We start from the raw sequence: 23,100 nt of genomic DNA on the forward strand, positions 1-23,100 counted from the left end.
TCATATCCCCTCTTAGCCACATCTCTTCTCTAATGTAAACAAATCTAATTTAGCTAGCCTCTCCTCAAATGTATTATTATTGCCCATCCCCTTTATTAATTTGGTGGTTCTTTTCTGCACTCTTGTTGCAAAATGTCTTTCCTCAGAAGTGCCCAAAATTGTACTTCATATTCAATGTGTGGTCTTACTAATACTTTATAAAGGGACATAATTATGTTTACTTCCCTTGCATCCATTGCTCGTTTAATGCAAGATAAGATCTTGTTTGCCTTTGCCGCTACTGTATGACCTTGGGCACTATTGCGAAGTCAGATGTCTACAAGCACTCCTAAATCCTTCTTCATCAAGGATTCTCCTAATTTATCACAATTTAAATTGTAAGTTGCCTGTTTTTTTTACCAAATCCATAACCTTACATTTATTTGTATTAAATCTCATCTGCCATTTACCTGCCCAAGTCTCCAGTCTATCAAAGTCCTTCTGGAGAGAAATTACATCCTGCTCTGATTCTACTACTTTACACAATCTAGTGTTATCAGCAAAGATGGAGATTTTGCTCTCAATGCCAACCTCAAGGTCATTAATAAACAAGTTAAAAAGCAGGCATCCCAGTACCAATCCCTGAGGTACTCCACTCACGACTTTAGCTCAACCTGAAAAAGTTCCATTTATTACAACTCTGTTTCTATCCGTCAACCAGTTTTCGATCCAGGTGGAAATATTTTTAGTCAATTTGTTTTATTTTGTACACAAACCTTGTGTGTGGAACCGTATCAAAAACATTTGTAAAATCTAAGTAGACCACATCAACTGCATTAACCTGGTCTACTTACCTCTTCACAGAACCTAATAAGGTTAGTTTGGCACAACCTATCCTTCATAAATCCATGCTATTACTAATAATTTTGTTTTTCGTTAGGTGTTCCTGAATATTATCCTGTACTAAACCTTCAAGTAGCTTCTCCACTATTGATGTCAGGCTTACAGGTCTGTAATTCCCCGGTAATGATTTAGCACACTTTTTAAATATAGGCACCATATCTGCTTTATGCCAATCTTGTGGTATTGAGCCTGTGGAAATGGAGTCCTCGAATATTTAATGTAATAATTTGGCTATTACTGAACTTAACTCCTTAAGAACTCTTGGATGTATGCCATCTGGGCCAGATGCCTTATCTACTATAAATTTTATCAAGCCGCCTACAAACTTCCTCAGTTAACCAATAGCTTCCTCCTGCGGTACTACTATTGGAATTGATTCTTCCCTGGCAAATAGAGGCAACAAATGTGTTTAATACCTCTGCTTTTTCCTTATCTCCAATAATCTGCCTGTCCATCTCAAACTGAACGGGTCCTGTATCTTCTTTATATATATATATATATATATATATATTTTGCTATTAAGGTACGTGAGGAACACGTTAGGTTTGGTGTTATTTTCTATTGCACTCCTTTTATTACTATACATTTTTGCTAATTGGATTGTCCTTTTGCAACTTGTTAAATTCCTTATATTCCTTATAATTCTTATATAATGCCTCCGTCCCTTCTGACTAAGAATCTACCTGTTTATTTAGCCACATTGGTTTAGACTTGTTTCTTTTATATTTATTACCCAAGGATATACACACTGATTAGTGTGCTTTTTTTTTTTAACAATATTTTAAAGACTGCCCATTTATCTACCACATTTTTCCCTGCAAAAAAATAAAATAAAAATCATCCCAATTTATTCCTTATAGATTAGCCTTCAGTTTACTAAAATCTGCCTTTCTAAAGTTTAAAAGTCTTTGTTGAACCCAAATAATATGTTTTTTGATAATTTCTTTCAAATGAGACCATGTTATGATCATTGTTACCCAAATGTTCCCGAACTTGAATACTGGTTATTACTTCTACATTGTTTGATATTACCAAATCCAGTATTGTCCCTCTCCTGGTTGGTGTCTAAATAATTTTGGTCATGCAATTGCTTTCACGCACCCCCCAAAAAAACGGTTTCCTTTCGTTGTAATGCTGGGCTCCTTGTGCCAGTCTATCTGGATAATTAAAATCACACACTATGCAAACATAACCTAGTTTTGATGCTTTCTCCATTTGCAAAAGTATTTTAGCTCACAGATATTTGGTGGCTTATTGCATATCCCTACAAACATTTTCTTTGTACTTTTACCTCCACTGCTAATTTCAATCTACAAGGTCTCTACATTTCCATCATTCCCTTTATAAACATCTTCCCTTATAACAGGTTTTAGATCCGGTTTAACAGAAACATACTCCACCACCTCTTCTATTTGCTCTAGCCTTTCGAAAAAGGCAAGAACCCTCTTGATTGACTACCCAGTCATGAGTTTCTTCCCAGCATGTTTCAGTAATGCCTATATCAATACTCCCTTGTAACTATTATTTCAAGCTAACCCATTTTAAATTGGTCAGGCTTCTTGCATTAGTAAGCATGCATTTAAGATTTTCAGTCTGTTCAGTTATCTTATCTGCTCCTTCCTTTCTGTGCCAATTGGATTTAGTCTTTATGCTTGAGCAAAGTTTATAAGAATACCCATATAGTAACCATGGTCAAAGTTTTCTATTTTCCTGTCTCTTTGTATACAGTATGTCTTAATCTAGGGGTTCTCGACAACTCCAGTCCTCAAGACCCCCAACAGGTCAGGTTTCCCCTGTTTTGGCACAGGTGGCTCAACAAGTCCCTGCTTCAGCACAGGTGGCTGAATCAGAGGCTTGGTCAGCCTCCTGTGCTGAAGCAGGGTTATCCTTAAAACCTGACCTATCAGGGGTCGGGGGGGGGGGTCTTGAGGACTGGAATTGAGCACCCCATCCTAATTCCTTAAGCAAAGCAATCCCCAAAAAGGCAGTATGTATTTTATACAGTGGGACGCATATCTGCAAAGCCTTATCCAATTAGTTTGTTTTCTAAAATAACCGTCACTTTAAATATTTGACTCTTTTGGGTCTCATCTACTGAAAACTGCAGTAACTGGATGAATCCTAAATAAACTGTAGGTGGTATAACTATTAACTCATACTGCAAATGGAACATTAACCTTTGGCTCCCATGCACGTAAAAACCCACCTCTTTATTACAGCTTATGGTTCTGCATTATGTTCATCATCAAAAAAAAAAAAAAAGATCACTAAAATGTGAGAAAAAAAACTAAATGGAAAAAAAACAAACTCTTAAGTAAATACAGACTCATGCCATAAGCAATACAATACTATGAATTTCCAAAATACAAAAACAGCGGTTGCTTTATACATTGAAATAATTTTACAATGGGGTGCAAACTCCTCCCCCCAAAAAAAGGACTTGAGGCAGAGAACCAGGACAAAGCAGAAATGTGTTAACCCCTACAGTCCTGTAATGTTGGGGCATGCTGCTCTGCGGTGAGTGGCGTGATGCTCCAGCACTGAAGGGGTTAGCAGCTTTGCTGCTGAGGAAATCTGTCTGACAGGTCCTTGTCCAGCAGTGGGACAGAAAGAGACGCTGCAATGTTTGCTCTGCAGAAGCATCTAGTTAACACAATTAGGCAAGAAAACATAGGCAACTATACAAGGGTAGAACGTAAGAGGGTGATGTTTGTTTTCTAAACCCCTACTCTCTCCCCCCCACCCCCCCACAACAAAAAAAAACTAAACTTTGATGACTGCAGCTTCCCCCAGCTGCCTCAATTGGTCACGAAAAAACAGTCAGAACTGGGTGTGATTCCAACCGGAAAAAACAAAAAAGCAAGACAAATCAAAAACACCATATGAACTATAAACCGCTTAAAACTTCACACTATTTTTGGGGGCTCTTGTAGCACCCCATAGTAGAAAAGCCAAATCGGTCTGGAAAAGAGGTAGCCAACTCCAGTCCTCAAGAGCCAGCAACAGGTCGGGTTTTCAGGGTATCCCTGCTTCAGCACAGGTGGCTCAGTCATTGACTGAGCCACCTGTGCTGAAGCAGGGATACCCTGAAAACCCGACCTGTTGCTGGCTCTTGAGGACTGGAGTTGGCCAACCCCTGATCTGGAAAGTTTGGGAGAATGTATGCCATTTCCTCAATGGTGATCAAACACTGAAGGAAAAATAGACGAGAGGGAGGTAGAAAGTGATAATTGATATATTAAAAAAAACAAAAAAAAGGGAGGGCACAAAGAATTTGAAATGAACAAAAATGTACTTGGGGGGGGGGGGGGGGGAGAGAGAGAGAGAGAGAGAGAGAGAGAGAGAGGGAGAGGGAGAGGGAGAGAGAAAGAAGAGAGAGAAAGAAGAGAGAGAAAGAAGAGAGAGAAAGAGAAAAAAAAAAAAAGGTATTGCCCCTTTTTACATTTCCCTTATTACTGGTCAACTTCTTTGGCCAAATCTAAACTTGCATCAAACCCCTTTGAGACCCACAACACCTAATCCACCCTGACAGCAGCGTCGATAGGCGGTTGGCAAAGAGGATGGCGTTGAAAAAGTCACGGGTGAGGTTCTAGCTTTGGAAAAGCTCATATGCCAGAGTTTGATTTTTTTTTTTTTTAACACATCCTTTTTTCCTTGGTTTCATTTTAATTGTGTAATGATTTCGTAAAAATCAGATTGGATAGAAGACCTGCCCCCTCTCCCCCCAAAAAATAAAAATATATAAAATGCATCAGATTCTTGACAGCTTTTTGTTTTGAAGGATGTCTTGCATTGGGTGAGGAGTGTTCCCCTCGGCCGATACAGTCTGCAAACAGAACCGCGAAAAAAAGGTTCTAGCAATCGCTCTTCCACAATTTAATGGTCTTGTCGTTTTCTAGCGCTGCTGAGGCGATGATGTTTTCCGTCGGGTGACAGGCGGTGGAGATCACGACATCTAAAAAATAAATAAAAATGTGATGAATAAAACAACTGCATTAAGAAGGCAGGGCTTCACAGGAAAACATTTTTTCATTGAAGCAGCAGCGCCTGACATACTTGTTCGCAAAGTAAATGATTGAGACTTCATGGTCATACAACTTTACGATGGATACATGGGGAAGGGAAAAGGAAGGGGAGATCAAAGCTGTTGCTACAGTCTATAACATGGAGCGATGCTAGGACCAAAGGATACACAAATAAACAGAACTTGCCAAGGCAAGAGAAAGAGCCTTTGTTAATAGCACTCAATTCCTATGATGGATGATTAGATTGTAATGTTAAAACTTGACCTTTATTAAAGTATGCTATAGAAAATATTGATGGACAAACACAAGTATATGTTGTCGTGAACACGTGTTTGTCCATCAATATTTTAGATGGCATACCTTAATAAAAGGATAAGTTTTAAGATCACAATCTAATTATCCATCATAGGAATTTTGTGCTATTAACAGGGGCTCTTTTTCTTGCCTTGGCAAGTGTCTGTTTATTCATACAACTTTACCACATATGAATGTTCCCGCAGTAATTCCTCGCCTATGTGGTTGTACATAGTAGTAGAGGTGGTGGCAGAGAGACATGATGCTCAACCTATGTTAGATTTAGTCGGTTGAGATTCTCACCCAAGATTTGTATTTATTTATTCTTTTAGATGTATTTAACCCCTTCACTCCTCTGGGAGCTGGCCAAGCATTTTTTTGCAATACACTGCATTTCTGCCTGCAGTGATGGGTTTGATTGCATTTTTATTGCCAGGAAGTAAAAACAATGGGACCAGTGCAAATAAAATGCTTACGTGACGATTTAAAAAAACAGGATGTTTTAATATTAAAGCAGCAAAACGTGAAAAATCTTGTTTACATTTTTTTAATCAGTTCTGTATTAGATAATACAGTCTGCAGTTTCCTTTTTTTTTTTTTTTTACTCCTAATGCCTTTTTTAATGATTTTTTTGTGTACTGATCATCCTTTGGTTGCTACAGCAACCATTTAGAAAGTCATATCCACTTCCTCTTTGGAAACAAGCTCTGAAACACATTTTTGAGCTCTGCCCTTTGGCAACAAAGTATCACAAACCGATCTATTGCTGTGTTCCAAATGGCAAACTGTCTATTACTCTGAAAGCTCTAACAATAATGTGTTGCACTTGGTAATATATTACATATCAACTGCAGCATTTCACAGACTGCAGAATAGAGTCAGAAGGCAGCCATTATGTTAGGCACACAATCAGGATTCTGACAGATTTATAACAGGAGCACCAAACGATTGCCAGCTTAGCTAAGAATGCAGAATTATACATTGTCACAGGCTTTACATATACAAAGTAAAAGAAAAGGGGGGGGGGGTATTAATGCTGCTTTAAAGGATATATCAATTTGTGATATCTACAACATTATTTTGGAAAGCTAGAGCTTTAAGTTTAAATTCTGTTAGAAGCGGAGTGCCTATAGGTTTATGCTCTTTGGCCAGTAGCCTAGTTGTCAGTCTTAAATTAAAGGGAGTGGTTGAATGAAGTCTCACGCTGAATAAGGAGACACCCAAAAGCAAACTTAATCACTGAAAGTAGCTATTAGTTTTCGTGTAACCTTCCTCCGATGGATTTGTGGAAGCAGTTAGGCCTCAGTGTAGCCCTCCTAATATCAAAGACTCACATGAGTACGTCGCCGCCCTAATTCATCGGAAAGGAGGCACTCGTACAACTGGCAGAAAAGAGTTGCAAGTACAGCATTTAGGTTCGAGTCACATCCTGTTCTTACCTGTATGTCCTTGTAATTTCTGTACTATCTCCTTAGTTTGGAGGTTCCAGATATACACAAAGTTATCTTCTGAGCCAGACACAATCCACTGAGATGGGGGGAAAAAAATAAATGTATATTAAAATATAGGAGTTTGTATGGTGAAGGAGTGTGTGCGCGACATTGTAAGAGGGTGTGTCAGTGGGTGCCGCTCAAAAAAACTCGGGCTAATAAAAAATTCCACCTGGCTCCTAAGTTACTTTAAAAATATATATTTTTGTTCACCCGTTTAAAAGACCAGAACCCATTGATCACTAACGAGCGGTTTATAAAACTTACAAATCACCACAAGAGATCTTATTTGCTAGGGGCACCAGCAATCAATGGGTTCAAGGCCAAAAGGGAGGCTTGAACTAGTAAAAGTACAATATGTATTAAGATGATGACTGTAACCTTGTAGGCACGAAATGGAATGAAGGAGAGACACAATTTGTATTTTTCATTCCATAACATTATCGAAATGAACAGATCAAGATTTACAATGTTTGCAGCATTTATCTATTTAGTGTGAACGTAATTGGGGCTTTAAAGATTTCTCCGTAAGCAGCACAATGCGATCTTGCTGCATTAACGTATCTGTTCATCAGGTACATAACATGGACGAAAAACTATTTTTTGGGGGGGCATTCATTCTCGCTACAAACAGCAGCAATATCCATCACCAATTAGCAGCAACACGCACCTTGCCACCAGTCACGGAGAAATTAGCAAATATGCAGTACTTCTCATTCTTGTGGCATGTGTACGTTTTCAGGCACTAAGAGAGGAAACAAGAAAGACTTCATAGCATGACAGAGGCCAACCTGCCGAGCACAACATTACAAGATCCCTTGACTCTGCTCCCTTACAGCAGAGCAGCAAGAGTGATAAATCCCTTCTGAGGTAACAATCAATTGCAGTCCCGTAAAGAGGCAGACGCGGTGCTAAACGGATTCATGGTTTAATTGTATAGACTACAAAAAAAAAAAAAACCCTAATTCGGAAACAGAACTATTTATCATGAGTATTTTGAAGTTGCAGCATGGAAAGAGTGGTCATATGCTGTACTGGTAGTTAAGGGTAAGAGCACACGGTGGTCACTGCACAGAGCTGTGGGTTATAGGCCCTTATATATATGATTGTGAGATTATTAGTGATTCTAAAACCTCTCCCTAGGGACCAGCAGTGTTTAGAAATAGCAAAGGCATTTTGCACACCTAGTTTGCATGTGAATAAGCTATGGCTAAGTGTAGCGCTATCTTAACATCTGTATACACATATCTATTAAAGTAGGTCACAAGTTTTCCGCAATGATACCGCTGACAGTTCCTACTGATTCTCCTGGTTATTTTGGGTACTTTCACCATCAATGTGCTAGTTACCAATGGTAACCACACTCCCACAGGATACACGGCAAAAAAACCATGTGTACATGGGGAAAACTGTGATACATGTTTATAGAAGATTTATTTCCTGTATACTCAACAACCCCAGACTAGATAGAAAAACAAACTCTTCATACATACCTTCCCTTTGCTGTAGTCCCATAATTTAAGCGTGCTAAAAAGGAAGCAAACACAGGAATTCTGAAGTCAAGATATTTCACAACAGTTTAATATCTCTGCACATTACCAACCTTGAAGGAACAATTCATGCATTTTTTTAATTACTGTTTTTTTTTAAACAGGATTAAAGCAGGGGGTCTCTATAGCTGGACCCCATTAATCTCAGCTCCGGGGATCCTCTGCTTCAGGAGATACAGAACTGCAAAAGGGGGTGCTGGGATCTCAGCAAAGTTTAAAGCTCCCGGGTCAACTGGGCCAATAGGAAGCCTGACATCACGGATTCCTTTTGGCCCGCAGGACGAGGGAGCTTTGAAACTCCGCCATTACGTGAACCCTGATAGTCGAGCGGAGCGGCTTCCGGCACCCACTATGGAATTATGTATATCCGGAAGCAGGGGGTCCCAGGAGCTGAAATTAACAGAGTTCAGCTCCGTAGACCCCTTGCTTCAATCCTAGGTTAAAAATAAATAAATAAAAAAAATTTTTTTTTAAAAAAACACCATCTTGGATTGTTGCTTTAATCCCATAATCCTTCTAACTCCTAGAACATTGCATTTCATGTGAAAATTAAAATTCGCTGGAATTTGAGAAATAAAAAGGAAGAACGAAGACGGAGGTAAAATTGTTGGCAACGAAACACCATGCCTGGAAAATGTTTGCGTACTTACTTGTCTAATGTCGCTGCTAGGATATATTTGCCATTTGGAGAGAACTTCACAAAAGATACAGGAGGATTATCGTCATCTTAAAAAAAACACAAAATAAATAGTCAAGAGTAAGTCTTGATATATTGTTCTGGAAATGAATAATAAAAAAAAACCATGATGGAAAGCCCGGTCTTACTTACCAATCAGCGTTTTCAAGCACTGGCCTGATGCTGTATCCCAGATTCGGCTACAATTAGAAGAAAAAAAATCCATTCATTTATCTGAACACAAACAAGGCCCAAACAGCTCATTTTACTGTCCACGCTCAAAGTCAGTGTAAACCTCAACAAGTGCCAGTTGGCAAGAGATAGAGAGCAGGAGTGGCCAACTCCAGCCCTCAAGGGCCACCAACAGGTCAGGTTTTAAGGATATCCCTGCAATCATTATGACTGAGTCACCTGTGCTGAAGCAGGGATATCCTTAGAACCTGACCCTTGAGGACTGGAGTTGGCCACTCCTGGTCTAGACGTTTAATTACACGGAAATTGTACATCTATGTAATATCTGTTCGTTTTAAGATGGAAAATAAAATACCTTTTAGGCTCAAAAACATAAGTCCAGATAGCCCAATAGCAAATCCATGGATTTATGAAACACACACTGCTTTAGCGGGACCCATGCTTAACAAAGAGAAGCATGCTTCCACATTCGCTATTATACAGTTACCCAGGAAGGTTTAAAGCGGCAGCTCCCCAACCCCTCCCAGAAGCTACACGAGATTAAGTCAGTGGTTCTCAACTCCAATCCTCAACACCCCACCCCACCCCCACCAGGTCAGGTTTTCAGGCTATCCAAGCTGGCTCAATCAGTCCCTGCTTCAGCCCAGGTGGTTCAGTCTTTTTGCTAAGGCAGGGATATCCTTAAAACCTGACCTGTTAGGGGGGAGGGGGTTGTCTTGAGGACTGGAGTTGAGAACCCTTGGTTCAAGTCATGTTAGTATCTTGCCCCTCAAGCATGCCCTGCCCCCCCCCCCATGTAATCTCTAGTGTCTGCCATGGTAATCTTTAGACAGCAACAAGGAATGTATCATGTGAACCTCCCTAAGACATCATACTCCAAATGCGTATATCTCCTGAATAAAGCAGTGTAAAAAAACACAAACAGATTGCTCATTTAATTTTTTTTTATCTATTTTAATATTTCCATCCTTAAAAGACATCAACAATGGTGACACAGAGTAATGCATTAAAAAATTTTTTTTAAAAATCCTACTTTAACTGTTCATCCAAATTGTCTTTGGAAGGATCCACAGGAATTCAACAGATTGCACGCGCCAATAGCCATGCCCCACTTACAAAGGCAAATATATACTGTATTTATACAGCATTTATACAGCAAATATATACTGCATTTATACTTTTTCCCTCATTAATACTACAGTATATACAGCAAATATATACTGCATTTTCAACATGGGAAAGTAATTTAGCCATGCAATACTTACATTGACAGATGTAACTTGTGGGGGGAAACATATTTCAGAAGGACCCACCACAACTATCTGACATTAATAATAAATATTTCATGGTGATTAAAAACATCTAGGGTATTTGACAAGGAGCTGTGCGATTGGGATAATTACAAGTGTTTAACAAAAAAAAAAAAAAAATACATTTATTTAAAAATTATTATAATTTTTTTAACCTTTTCATTTTAGCCTTTCCACTGCCCCGCTTGCAATGTTTATACTTTTTAGAACTGATTTATTGGCACAACCATCATATTTTAGGTTAAGGTGCTTGGATATATATGCTTATTGTGTTACCAGAACAATAGCCGTCACTCACCACAGGCCGTCATAGCTACTGGAAACAATAAGGGAACCGTCGCGGTTAAAATGCACCTGTTGTGGGAGGGGAAAGGGGGAAGAAGAGGAAGAAAATATAAAAGAACCAGACGAACTTGACATACGTTGATTACAACTCTCCTAATGTATCCCCTAGTGGAAAAATCTCTCCAGGCATCAGGATAGAGAAACATGATAACCTGCGTGCTGCCAAAAAGGTGTTCCCACTTGTAGTAGTCTGATGCAACATTACTCCAAAATAATAGGAGACAAAAACAGCCACTAAATAGGAAACTCGATCCGGATGGGAAAACACACTTATACAGTACCACACAAAACCGAACGAAACAGAACACAATTACACTAAAAACAGAAGTGAACACAATGGCGGAGGTGACTACACTGCATGTTAAACACACGTTGATGAATGTCTATAGAGAAGTATATATATACACAAACATACATTCTTTGCCTAATGTATAAAGACTATTGTCCTGTTTAATTGTTATTCTTCATATATTTTGTATTACATAGAATTTGACAGCAGAAAAGTACGACTTGGACCAACTAGTCTTTAATACCTTCACTGCCCAAGATGCATGCAACACAATGAAGGTTTTTTTGGAACTCAATACTGTATACACAATAAGTATTTTTAAATATGACATTTTTTTCTTAAAGAGTATAAGATATGCCAAAGGTGGTCAAATGTGTCGCAAAAAACAAAAGCAAACTTACAGCTGAGACAGGGTCAGAATGAGCGGGCAATGTCTTGAGGCACTTCCCAGTCTTCACGTCCCATATTCTCACACTTTCATCAAACTGTAAGTATTAACAGACATGTAACTCACTTCTGCATGAACGCACAATACGAGCGATCAGACAATATGACAAGAGTTAAGTGCAAAACAACACAAATATAGTGACACAGTACAGCAGGGGTGCGCAAACTTTTTCATCTGCGACCCCCATCCTTGCTCTCCCCCCCCCCCCCCCCCTTACCTTGTCTCCAGCGTTTCTGACGCCCCGTGACCCCGCTTTGCCAGGAGCCACCGGAGACCAGGTAAGGGAAGTTACAGAGGCCTTGCGCGCTCCCCCAGTATTTCATTTAATTGGTTTGAGGAAAAGAACAGGGCCTCTGTAAGCCCCCCACCCCCCAGTTTGCGCACCCATACTGTACAGGACTATTCTTCATTTGTTCACCAGGTACCACAATCCTTGGGACCCATTTTATCCCCAGCTGCTTAAGCCAGGGGTACTCAACTCCAATTCACTTAATAATGCGTTTTGCATATGAACATTTTATTTAATTCACCCCCTCCCCCCCGGTGAATTAAATAAAATGTTCATACGCAAAACCCAGGAGTTCTGCTGCACATACTATCTACAGCATCTGAAAACACACAGTCCCCTATTTAATATGCTGTCAAGACACTTCCCAGTGCTGCAGAAGAGTTTAGATGCAATTAAATGAGACTACAAATATTCCCAGCATGAAAAAAAAGGGGGTTTTACAGGATATTACATTAGGGTCATAGAGCCGTACGGTTCTTCACGGCATAGGTGAAAAGTAGGAGCACACCACATGGCCGAAAACACAAGCGTACAGCAATTACTACTTACATTACTTTGGTCCATAAGTGTTAAAACTATTACGTTCTCTAGAGCAGAGATGGGCAACTCCAGCCCTCAAGGGTCATCAACAGATCAGGTTTTTCAGGATATTCCTGCTTCAGCACAGGTGGGGCAGTCGATGACTGTTTGAGCCACCTGTGCTGAAGCAGGGAAATCCTGAAAGGGGACACCAACAGGTTAGGTTGAGGACTGGAGTTGTCCACCCCTGCTCTTGATGAGGTTGTTAATGCACATACCGGTAATTGAGGGTAAACTATGTAACTTACTGATCCTGAAACAATGAGATTTGACTGTGGGTTGAAGTTACAGCAGAACACATAGTTGCTGTGCCCCTTCAAGGTCTTCAAACATTTGCCCTGTAAGAAAAAGGGACAACAATTGCAGAAAATCTTCCAAAATTGTACATTTTACAGATGTATACAAATAAAACTTGGAAATTAAAAAAAACCTTTAGTTTTAGACCTAAAAGTCTTATGACATTTAAACCATTATGCTTTCGTGCTAAAAACAAAACAAAAACAAAACAAACAAAGACGCAATTATTTATTACAAAAGAAAAATAAATGAGTTGTTCCAAAAATAATGAACTTTACATAGCTTTATATCAATTTCTGCCAACACACACAGCTATTAAAAAAACACCAGTTTCGTGAAGAAAGAAAGAAATCACCAAAACATTTCATATGCAAAGAGTCTTGTATTAGTTTTAATACAATGGATCCAAACAAACAAGCACAACGTTTATCACTATCCCTGGTGTATAGAAAAGCTGCATTACCAAATATGCCTATTGTAACACCAGAATAGGAGTTTAACAGACTGAACGGTGCTTTGTAGAGCCGAGCTGAAACAGTCACTCCTTTATACAAAGCAGAGACCCTGAGCTAAGCTAAAGGTGGCAGCGACTATTTGTGGAATTCAACCTCGCTTAAAAGAAAACAATAGCACGGGAATAGCTTGTGTACATCGCTTCTGTTATGGCGATTCAACGTCAGAAATACGGAGAGCAAAGCCTTACCGAGCTCACATCCCAGATTTTAAGAGTTTTATCATCGGAGGCAGAAACAAGGAGATTAGAATCTGAAGACCAAGCAACATCTGAGATACCCTAAAAGTAAAAAATAAAAAAGCGCGTTATGAATTATTATGATACAGCTCTTCGTAACTTTGCCTAAATTAGGACAAAAATACAGCAAAAGCCCTATGCATTTTTTATAAACCCTAAATAAAGCATGTCTCATCAGAGGTTTGTCTGAGAAGTGCAGACTTCCTAATTGATTGGTTGATTGCCATTGAAATCTAGGGAATAAGGTGGTAAACGGTCTTGGGTTACGGTCTACATAAAGCCTACACCTGCCTCTTGGGAATGTATTATTTTTACAAACATCCACTTCAATAACACCTTCCAAAACCACTACAACTGGGCTACACAGAAGCTGATGCTGCAGCGAGGTCTCAGTGAAAGGCATTTATAACTCACAAAGCAGCGTCTTCCTCAGTTGTTTTAGGCCCGGGCCATAGAGGTGTGGGGAGAGCGGAGGCGCGCTAACGCTGAGGCTCGCCTGCTTCAGTCAGCGCGATTGCATGGACTTGCAGGCGAGCCAGCGTGCGCGAAGGGAGCCGGGGGGAGGTGGTTGGAGGCGGGGCAGTGACGTCGCTGGGCCAATCGCCCGCGACGCACTGACGTCAATGTCACGGCGCCGTGACGTTGACGCTGCTGTGCAGTGATTGGAAGTTTTCAGCCGACAGCGCGCTGAAAAACAGCTTGGCGCTCGGCTGAAACCTCCAACGCCTAAGCACGCCTGCGGACGCTCACGTGAGCCCCCTCTCAAGGCATCCTCATTGAGGATGCAGGTGCTCAGCGCGGAGCGTCCGCACGCCTCAGCACGGCTGGTCCATCTATGGACGCAGCCTTAGGAGTAAAACTGAACAGTTGTAATTAATGTTACTTTTCAGACCACATTTGTAGCTGATAGCGGATCTCCCAATTACTCTTCAACTATATGCAACTCTTCGCCCAGTTAGTGCCGTTGCTCCTAAAATACATGTTGATTGTTCTTACCAGTTTATGTCCAGAAATTGTTTTCTCAAACTTGCCATCGTATGCACCCCATATTTTGATTAACTTGTCAGCCGCTTAAAAAAGAAAAAAAAAACCACACAACTCAATGTTTTGAAAGCAATCATAGTTAGAAGTATAAAGTGATGTTAAATTCAGACTTTTACTCTACATAACAGAGTGCTCATCTCAATTTGATAGATTTATGGTGACTATTTATATTATATTTAATAAGTAGAAACTAGAAATACCCCAAATTATCACGATGCAGTTAAACATGTTCATTTGCAAAAGGCTCTTTTCCACAAAGAATTTACTTGCTTTAAAAAGCAGTCCAGAAGCTGTAGAGAGATACAGAGCACAGCAAAGAACAGCCAAAAATTGGGGAAAAAATAAATGAATACAAATCCAGGGCAACTCTAGTATGGAGATCAATTTATTGCAAGCTCAAGCAAGATAGTGAAGCTAGATGAAACGCACCTACACGTTTCATGCCTAAGCACTTTATCAAGGTGAAATAAAAAAAAAAAAATGTTTCCTCTCAGAGCACCATTTCCTTTAGAACAACCACTTTAAAAAGCAGTCCAGCCTAGACACATTTGATTGACATTTTTGTTACTACAGTATATAATTGCACAAACAAATCGTTGTACAGGGCTGACTGCAATTTTTTTTTTTATTTTGCTTTATTATGGAAGGAAGTCTATTTCATCCCAGTCGTGTCTTTATATCACATTAGATCGGAATCACATTGCTCCATTTGCTGTAAAGAGGTACTTACTACCCGTGTGGATGGAGGTTAACAACTTTTGCTTTTTACCTAGTAGACATGGGTTTTAACTGTATAGCACTCTATCAAAAGGTGAATGAAACAGCAATGGAACAGTAATTGTCCATCAAGTGGACCTGAATCCCATCCCTAAAGACAAGTACATGATTCTTTTTCTGAGGGAAGGCCTGTAACACTGCCAAAACAGCAAACTAGTTCTTAATAACATGAACATAATAAAAGAATAGGAATCTACAGGCACACTGCAAAGAAAATCCTCTCCCAACATTTATTGAACAGGCATTTGTAGACAACTTCTATTCAAGTCAATTGAACAATCCCCCAAGTCTAGGTGAATCCTGCTCAGTCAATGAGCCTTAATACTTGCCGGGCAATTCTCTTCCCCCACCCCCTTAAATTAGTATTTTTTTTTATTTTTAGAAACAACGTGAAAATACTTACACGAACTGGCGAGCCACTCCCCATTTGGGCTAAATTTTACTGATGATACTGCCTTGGTGTGTCCCGCTAGTGTGAACTTTAACGCATAATTCGGTTTTACTGGTGCAGGCTACAAGAAAAAAAATGTGATTTAAAATATATATCATAAGGAACAGATGTTCACATATACATTGTAAACTGCAGTCAATTAATGTAACACCTATCAACTGTAATGTCAGCGTCATAATAAAAACAATGTAACTTGCATTTTAGGTTCTCTCTCAATGGACCATCAAGATAAACTGTCTGTCCAAGACATAATAGGACATTCAGATGTTTTGTAGCCTTCACAAACCGCTTCTGTGTATCAGTGTTAATCTAAAGAACAGATTTGATAAATGCAATACTATGTACAGAAGGTCTGAAATCCCATGAAGAACCATTAAAAGATATCGCAACCCATGATGAATCTACACTTCTCTAGGTCCAGAACTTCTTTGCAGGAGCAAATACTGTTATGCTATGTAGCAGACACCAATAACAGGAACCTGCAATCTATGCCAAAACTACTGAGTAGTCTACCATATGATGGAGCATTGGGGTGTGGATTTATGGAGGTACTCTGAAAAAATACCACGTTAGGATTTGTGAACCCTATGACAATATAGGAGCATAAAATATATCATTATGTGATCAGGTTGATAAACAGGGTACTTTGTAAAAGATGACAATAACAGAGTAACAGAAACGATACTGAGGATAACAGAATCTTTGCGATGTGATGACACTCCTTCAGACGTGCAAGAGGACAAGACGTAATTTTGATTAGATCCCGGAGCAGTTACATGAACACCAAATTTTAAGTTAAAACGCTTAGCAGCAGGTGAGACAAATATACAGCATATTCATAGCCTATTTCTCCAGGGAGCGTCTCAATATTTTCATGTTCACCTCTATACATACAACCGAATGCGGTGTGATGGGTTATTTGAAAGTGGCAAAGAAACATGACAGACCTTGCTCTGATTTGTGGATGATGATGGTGTGGATTGTGTTTTAGATGCTTCAGTTTCTGGCTTCTTCTCTTCTGTTGCCATGGCATATAAACGGGAAAAACGTTAGGCGCTTCAGCTAATGACGTGCTCCCTCAGCGCAGGTCGCTTTTTGTTTATTGGAGAAAGCAGCAGAAAGTTGCCAAGCAGAGCTGGGGGTGGGAGATACAAAGAAAACAAAAATTGACAAGCAGGTAACATTGAAAGCAAAGTCATTTTCAGGTACAACAGGACACCATCCCTTTAATGGCCATTTCATTGTAACATGATTGCCTGAATGTATGTGGGTGCGAGTAATCCGCTCAGATTTGTAAGGAAAATAAGGGAGATTTCTTTGCCTGCCATTGAAATGAGGGCGAGACTCGGGCATCTCAGTTTTACAGATAATAGATCATATAAGTACAATTGCAGTGAAGGCTGACACACTCACATGCTGCATGTGAGGGCACAGCTGGCCTCGCTCGCACTCACAGGCTTCATGTGAGGGCACAGCAGGCCTCGCTCGCACTCACAGGCTGCATGTGAGGGGACAGGAGGCCTCTCTCGCACCCACAGGCTGCATGTGAGGGGACAGGAGGCCTCTCACACCCACAGTCTGCAGGTGAGGGCACAGCAAGCCTCTCATACACTCACAGGCTGCATGTGAGGGGACAGGAGGCCTCTCACACCCACAGGCTGAATGTGAGGGCACAGCAAGCCTCTCACACACTCACTGGCTGCATGTGAGGGGACAGGAGGCCTCTCACACCCACAGGCTGAATGTGAGGGCACAGCAGGCCTCTCACACACTCACTGCCTGCATGTGAGGGCACAGCAGGCCTCTCACACACTCACAGGCTGCATGTGAGGGCACAGCAGGCCTCGCTCGCACTCACAGGCTTCATGTGAGGGCACAGCAGGCCTCGCTCGCACTCACAGGCTGCATGTGAGGGGACAGGAGGCCTCTCTCGCACCCACAGGCTGCATGTGAGGGGACAGGAGGCCTCTCACACCCACAGTCTGCATGTGAGGGGACAGGAGGCCTCTCACACCCACAGGCTGAATGTGAGGGCACAGCAAGCCTCTCACACACTCACTGGCTGCATATGAGGGGACAGGAGGCCTCTCACACCCACAGGCTGAATATGAGAGCACAGCAGGCCTCTCACACACTCACTGCCTGCATGTGAGGGCACAGCAGGCCTCTCACACACTCACTGCCTGCATGTGAGGGCACAGCAGGCCTCTCACACACTCACTGCCTGTATGTGAGGGCACAGCAGGCCTCTCATAGGATGGATATGAGGCCTCTCCCGGGTTTTGTCCCTCCCATCCTTTCCCTCCCTCCGTATAACCACGCGTACGCCCCCTCCCCCCGCCGTCATTTACCCGCACCGGGTGGGTGCCTGGAAGCAAAGGCGCGTTGTCACGTGACCCCGGAGCCCGCCGCCCGCTCATTGAATCCGCAGACACTGGAAGCGAGGAGGGAGCGCGCGCGCCAGGCCGGGAGGGGGAGCGGAGCGAGCGCAGGCGCGAGCACGGGAACACCGAGGCTGCCAATGGCGCATGCGCAGGACTCCAAATCCCCCCCCGAACACGCCGGCGCAGGTTGCGCGAGGTAGGCCGATTCGTTGGGTTATACTGCGCTTGCGCGGAGCACGATAATTGGGTGGCGTGACGTCATCGAGTAAGAAGGGTGGGGTGGAAATTATGGCAAGCAACTAGGGACAAGTTACCACTGTCATTTTTAAATGGAGATTCAGCAAGTGTGTTGTACTGTTCGCCTGTATTAAATCAAAGATAGCAAACCCCAAGCGCTGAAGCAGTGAGATTTGAGGGCTCTGGAATCCCCCTTATTGCTGATTTGTAACAGTGACTCCATTTAAGTCTATGTGATTGTGAATATCAGTCAGACTGGCTTCAAATCGCTATACAGGCAGTCCTCGGTTATCCAACGGAATCCGTTCTGGAAGTAGCGTTGGATAGTGAAACCGTTGTAAAGTGAGTCCCATGTTAATCAGTGACGGTGAGCGTTGGATAACGCATTCAGGGGTCTGGATAACGCATTTAGGGGTTGGATAACGCATTCAGGGGTCGGATAACGCATTCTGGCGTCGGATAACGCATTCAGGGGTCGGATAACGCATTCCGGCATCGGATAACGAATTCCGGCATCAAATAACGCATTCCGACGTTGAAAAACAGCCCTTGGGGTTTCATTGTAAAGCGTTGGATATGCCATTCGTTAGCCATACACTATTCGTAAAGTGAAACGTTGGATAATAAGGACTACCTGTACTGCAGTTGCTATGTCTGGGAAACTTTTCTTTTTACTTTGAACATTTTTTTTGGTAAAGGTTTATTTTATTTTTTTAAGAGGGAGGGGATACAAAAAGCAAATAAGGGCTAGGGTGGGATTAAACATAGCAGGGGTAAATAAATGGGTTACATGGATATTACATCATGACATACCATTTGTACGGTTAAACGCTAGGAGATCGTTTTCTGATCCGCAAATACATCAGGTTTTTTTCTTTTAGTGTAATCTGTATCATACAGCTTTATCTTTCCACTGACATTAGCCATGTATATGGGTCAACTGATGTCGATTATTTTAGAGTTTTGTCCTCAGTGGGGACCCCCGTTCAAAAATGAGCACATTTCTATTGCAAGCGAAGGCGGTATCCTCTGAGCGCCATGGATCCTAAACCCTTTGGGATTTCTTGAAATTATCAATGAGTCATCTTTTTGAATACCATGGTTTGATTAATTCTGTAATTACTGGAGCAGGTTGCTTCCATAAAAAGGCCATGCAGCATCTAGTTGCTGAGAAAACATGGGTAATAAGTTTGTGTGCTACTTTGCTAATGTTAGGAGGTCGTTTGGTAAATCAAGCTGGATTGGGGCGAATTGTTGTTTGTAATGGATGGCTAATAAATTGGAACACTTGAGTTCATAGTTATTAATAAGGAACATTCCCACCAACTATGTAGATAAACGCGATGAAGTCTGGAGCAATATTCTGTGGAGCTTGTCAGGGGTAAGGTACTATCTGTAAAGCAGTTTGTAACTCTTTTTTTCTCTTTTTAAAGGGGTATTGATAGATGGTAGCTATTGTCTGCCAAATCTCTTCCCAATCCTCCGGTTCAAGAGGTATTCCAAGCTGTGTCCTATTGTTTAATATAAGACATATTTGTGCGATGGAGGAGTAATTCTTGGTAGAGTATGAAAAGTAGACCTTTGTATATTGGGTTGTCCCTGCAAATATTTTCATATGTGGTGTTGCTGGAAGTGTAGGTAGGGCCCTTGGATATGATGTGTCTAATCTGTATAGTTCAGTGGAGGATATTTGATAGGTTTCTCTTAATGAATTAAATGACTTTATTTGGTCTCTGTCTAAGATATGTCCAACTCTCATAAGACCCTTTGTCAGCCGCCAATCAAATTTGACTTGCAGACAAACCCGATGGAAAGGCTGCGTTATTAAACAGGGGCGTCCTGCTGCTAGTTGGAGTGGTCATTTTAGTCTTTACTATGGAGATATCCCACATTTTTAGGGAATGAATTATAGTAGGAAGTGTTGGTAGCTGCAGTTGCCTATCTTTTTTTGTTTAGCCAGAGTATGTGGCTAATTTAATTGGTCTGGTATTAGCGTTTTCTATGTGTACCCATCTGATAGTGGTGTTTGTTTTGTGCCAGAGGCTAGTGTGGGCCAATTGCGTTGTGCTGTACTATTGTTGGAGAATTGGTACTCCCAACCGCGCGTCCCGTCCCCCCCTCCCTCCTATGTGGGGAGTGAAAAAAATGTGTTGTCCAACTCTAGGTTTCTTACCTGCCCATATAAATACCTGTAGTTTTTGTTTCGTGGACTTTAGGTCTCCTTCGATCAGGGGCATAGGGAGTGATCTGAAAAGGTATCGAATTCTGGGCAGTTATGTCACCTTGGCTTGATATATTGGTCCCATCTAGGATATGGAATATTTGGGCCAGGATTCAAGATTTGTTCAGTTTTTTTGTATATACAGGCATACCCCGCATTAACGTACGCAATGGGATCGGAGCATGTATGTAAAGCGAAAATGTACTTAAAGTGAAGCACTACCTTTTTCCACTTATCGATGCATGTACTGTACTGCAATCATCATATACGTGCATAACTGATGTAAATAACGCATTTGTAACAGACTCTATAGTCTCCCGCTTGCGCACAGCTTCGGTACAGTTAGGGAGCCGGTATTGCTGTTCAGGACGTGCTGACAGGCGCATGTGCGAGCTGCCGTTTGCCTATTGGGCAATTATGTACTTACTCGCGAGTGTACTTAAAGTATGTACTTACTCGTGAGTGTCCTTAAACCGGGGTATGCCTGTATAAGGGTATTTGGCTTGGAATAATGTACTATAGGTAGGTGTTATCTTGACACCCAGATAAGTCAGGTGATCTTTTTGCCATTTGAAATAAAAATGTATTATACATTTGACTGTTTCTGGAGTCAAATTGATGTTTAGGGCCACTGATTTGCTACTGTTGACTTTACAACCAGACAGGGATTCAAATTTATTTAAGGGTATTTTAAAGATTGGGACGTGTTTATTATGGGTTTTGTGATAATAACTAATATGTCGTCGGCGAAAAGGCTGAGTTTGTAGTCTCGGTCATCTGTGTTTTGACTACTGTTATATTTTAGTTCTAATCTAATACTGGCCGCCATTAGTTCTATTGCCAATACAATTAGGAGTTGCAACAGAGGACAACCCAGTCTAGTGCTGTTCATGATATTCAGGGGTGTTGAGGCAAAGTTGACATTTTGATTATACCTGAAGGGGAACTATAGAGGGCTTGCACAAGTGTGAGAAAATTACCTCCAAACCCATAGGCTTTCAGCATCGTAAATAGATACGGCCAATCAACTCTATCAAAGGCCTCCTCAACATCTAGTCGTAATAGAATTGCTGATGTTTTGGTAGAATTAAATGGTTTTCTTTAAAATTATTAGATGGAATAATTCAGTACTAATGACCATCAATAAAACAAGAAATAAATGTGCACCAGATCGTGATAAATATACGTAGTAGTGTAGGTGAATAATATTATACAGTGATAAACCAAGGTAGAAACAATATCCTACAAAGTGAATAATGATAAATAAGTGTATCAGAAAAGTGTGTCAAAATAATGTCAGTGAATCACTTAAGTGAAGTGAAAAAAGAATGAAAATTGAACCTTTTCTGTTGAGATAATACACAAGTCTGCTGCTATTTCAACAATGATGGCTCAGCATCACAAAAAGCTAATAGAAGAAAAACAAAAACAGCGCACAACTCATAATGATAATACAATAATAATTTTTAATACACTATGAGTTGTGTGCTGTTTTTGTTTTTCTTCTATTAGTAATGACCATCAGTCTGGCTGTTAATTTGACCCTGAGGAATGGTAAATGTCTTTTTTTTCTGCCGCGGTTGCTCCACTCCAGGTTCGTCTTTATTAACTGGCAGACTCTCCCTAATTATTAGGGAGATAATCTGATACTTAGTAAGGAGGATATTGCAATTTTTCAACTTTTTTGTTCCCCTGCAGCATCTTCATCCCAGTGCATCAGGAGATAATGAAGAGATGTCCCCGATTTCTCCATATATACTGCAAGCAAAGGTTGGATATGAGTTAGTTTTGAGTTGCTGGTGAGGAAAGTAATGAGCGATTGTTTAGATTATACATTTTTTTTTTTATTATTAAGGGAACTTGAGGTGTAGAATGACTTAATATGGTTTAGAAGATTTGGATCAAAGTGACTTACTCCAGATATTAATTATATGAATCAGCGCCTGGTTAATTCCATAAAGATATCAATGCCAGGGGAACCCGCAGCACATTGCAGAAACCTCTTGCTTCTGATGGTGTGTGAGTTCAACATTATCAACCATTATTATACAGGAAAACACCTGTTATGTGATCAAGTTGCTAACACACACATCCAGATATTAGCAGTTCAATTAATGTTCCTATAAAACTGCTTAGAAACTAACTTGAAATACCTAATACAATTACCAAATGTTACATTTACAATTGCAACGTTTTGGGAATAACTGTATGATCATAAGATGATCTGTAAATGCCTATTTTGTTTCTATTTTAAATGTAAAATATTCAATAAATAAAATTAAATCAGATTGGAATGTGTTTGCCTCTAGTAGGGGAACCCTTCAGGTTAGTCTGACAGGGGTTGGCAACTCCATTCCTCAAGGGCCACCAACAGGTCAGGTTTTGGGGATATCCCTGCTTCAGCACAGGTGGCTCAGTCATTGAGTCATTGACTGAGCCACCTGTGCTGAAGCAGGGATATCCCCAAAACCTGACCTGTTGGTGGCCCTTGAGGAATGGAATTGCCAACCCCTGTCAGACTAACCTGAAGGGTTCAATGACTGAGTGACCTGTGCTGAAGCAGGGATAT

At 40.9% G+C, this 23,100-nt stretch overlaps 2 protein-coding genes across 7 annotated transcripts in view; one reads left to right on the forward strand and one right to left on the reverse strand.

The window, feature by feature from the left end:
- Positions 1–4,448: 4,448 nt before the first annotated feature.
- On the reverse strand, positions 4,449–18,293 carry WDR5 (WD repeat domain 5). Of its 2 annotated transcripts, none has more exons than XM_075578927.1 (14): positions 18,047–18,293; positions 16,637–16,824; positions 15,642–15,750; positions 14,414–14,487; positions 13,370–13,459; positions 12,618–12,707; positions 11,455–11,538; positions 10,718–10,773; positions 9,071–9,117; positions 8,892–8,967; positions 8,185–8,218; positions 7,362–7,436; positions 6,641–6,728; positions 4,449–4,837 (listed from the first exon to the last, which is right to left on the reverse strand). In XM_075578927.1, the coding sequence occupies exons 2-14, from the start codon at positions 16,715–16,717 to the stop codon at positions 4,737–4,739; spliced, it is 1,005 nt and encodes a 334-aa protein (XP_075435042.1). In that variant the 5' UTR covers positions 16,718–16,824; positions 18,047–18,293; the 3' UTR covers positions 4,449–4,736. The 2 variants fall into 2 exon arrangements, with proteins under 2 accessions (XP_075435042.1, XP_075435041.1); XM_075578926.1 differs by having other exon boundaries at positions 18,041–18,293.
- Positions 18,294–18,375: 82 nt separating this feature from the next.
- BRD3 (bromodomain containing 3) overlaps positions 18,376–23,100 on the forward strand; it is a 47,618-nt gene continuing 42,893 nt past the window's right edge. Inside the window, exons 1-2 of one of the 5 annotated variants that reach the window (XM_075578932.1) lie at positions 18,376–18,652; positions 22,230–22,301. The gene's annotated coding sequence lies outside the window, so the exon portion shown is untranslated. Of the gene's footprint in view, positions 18,653–22,229; positions 22,331–23,100 lie in introns of all 5 variants that reach the window. The other 4 variants (XM_075578930.1, XM_075578928.1, XM_075578933.1 and 1 more) reach the window with 4 other exon arrangements.

This window comes from Ascaphus truei, chromosome 21 (genome assembly GCF_040206685.1).
Source record: "Ascaphus truei isolate aAscTru1 chromosome 21, aAscTru1.hap1, whole genome shotgun sequence".
In the NCBI taxonomy this organism is placed as follows: Eukaryota; Metazoa; Chordata; class Amphibia; order Anura; family Ascaphidae; genus Ascaphus; species Ascaphus truei.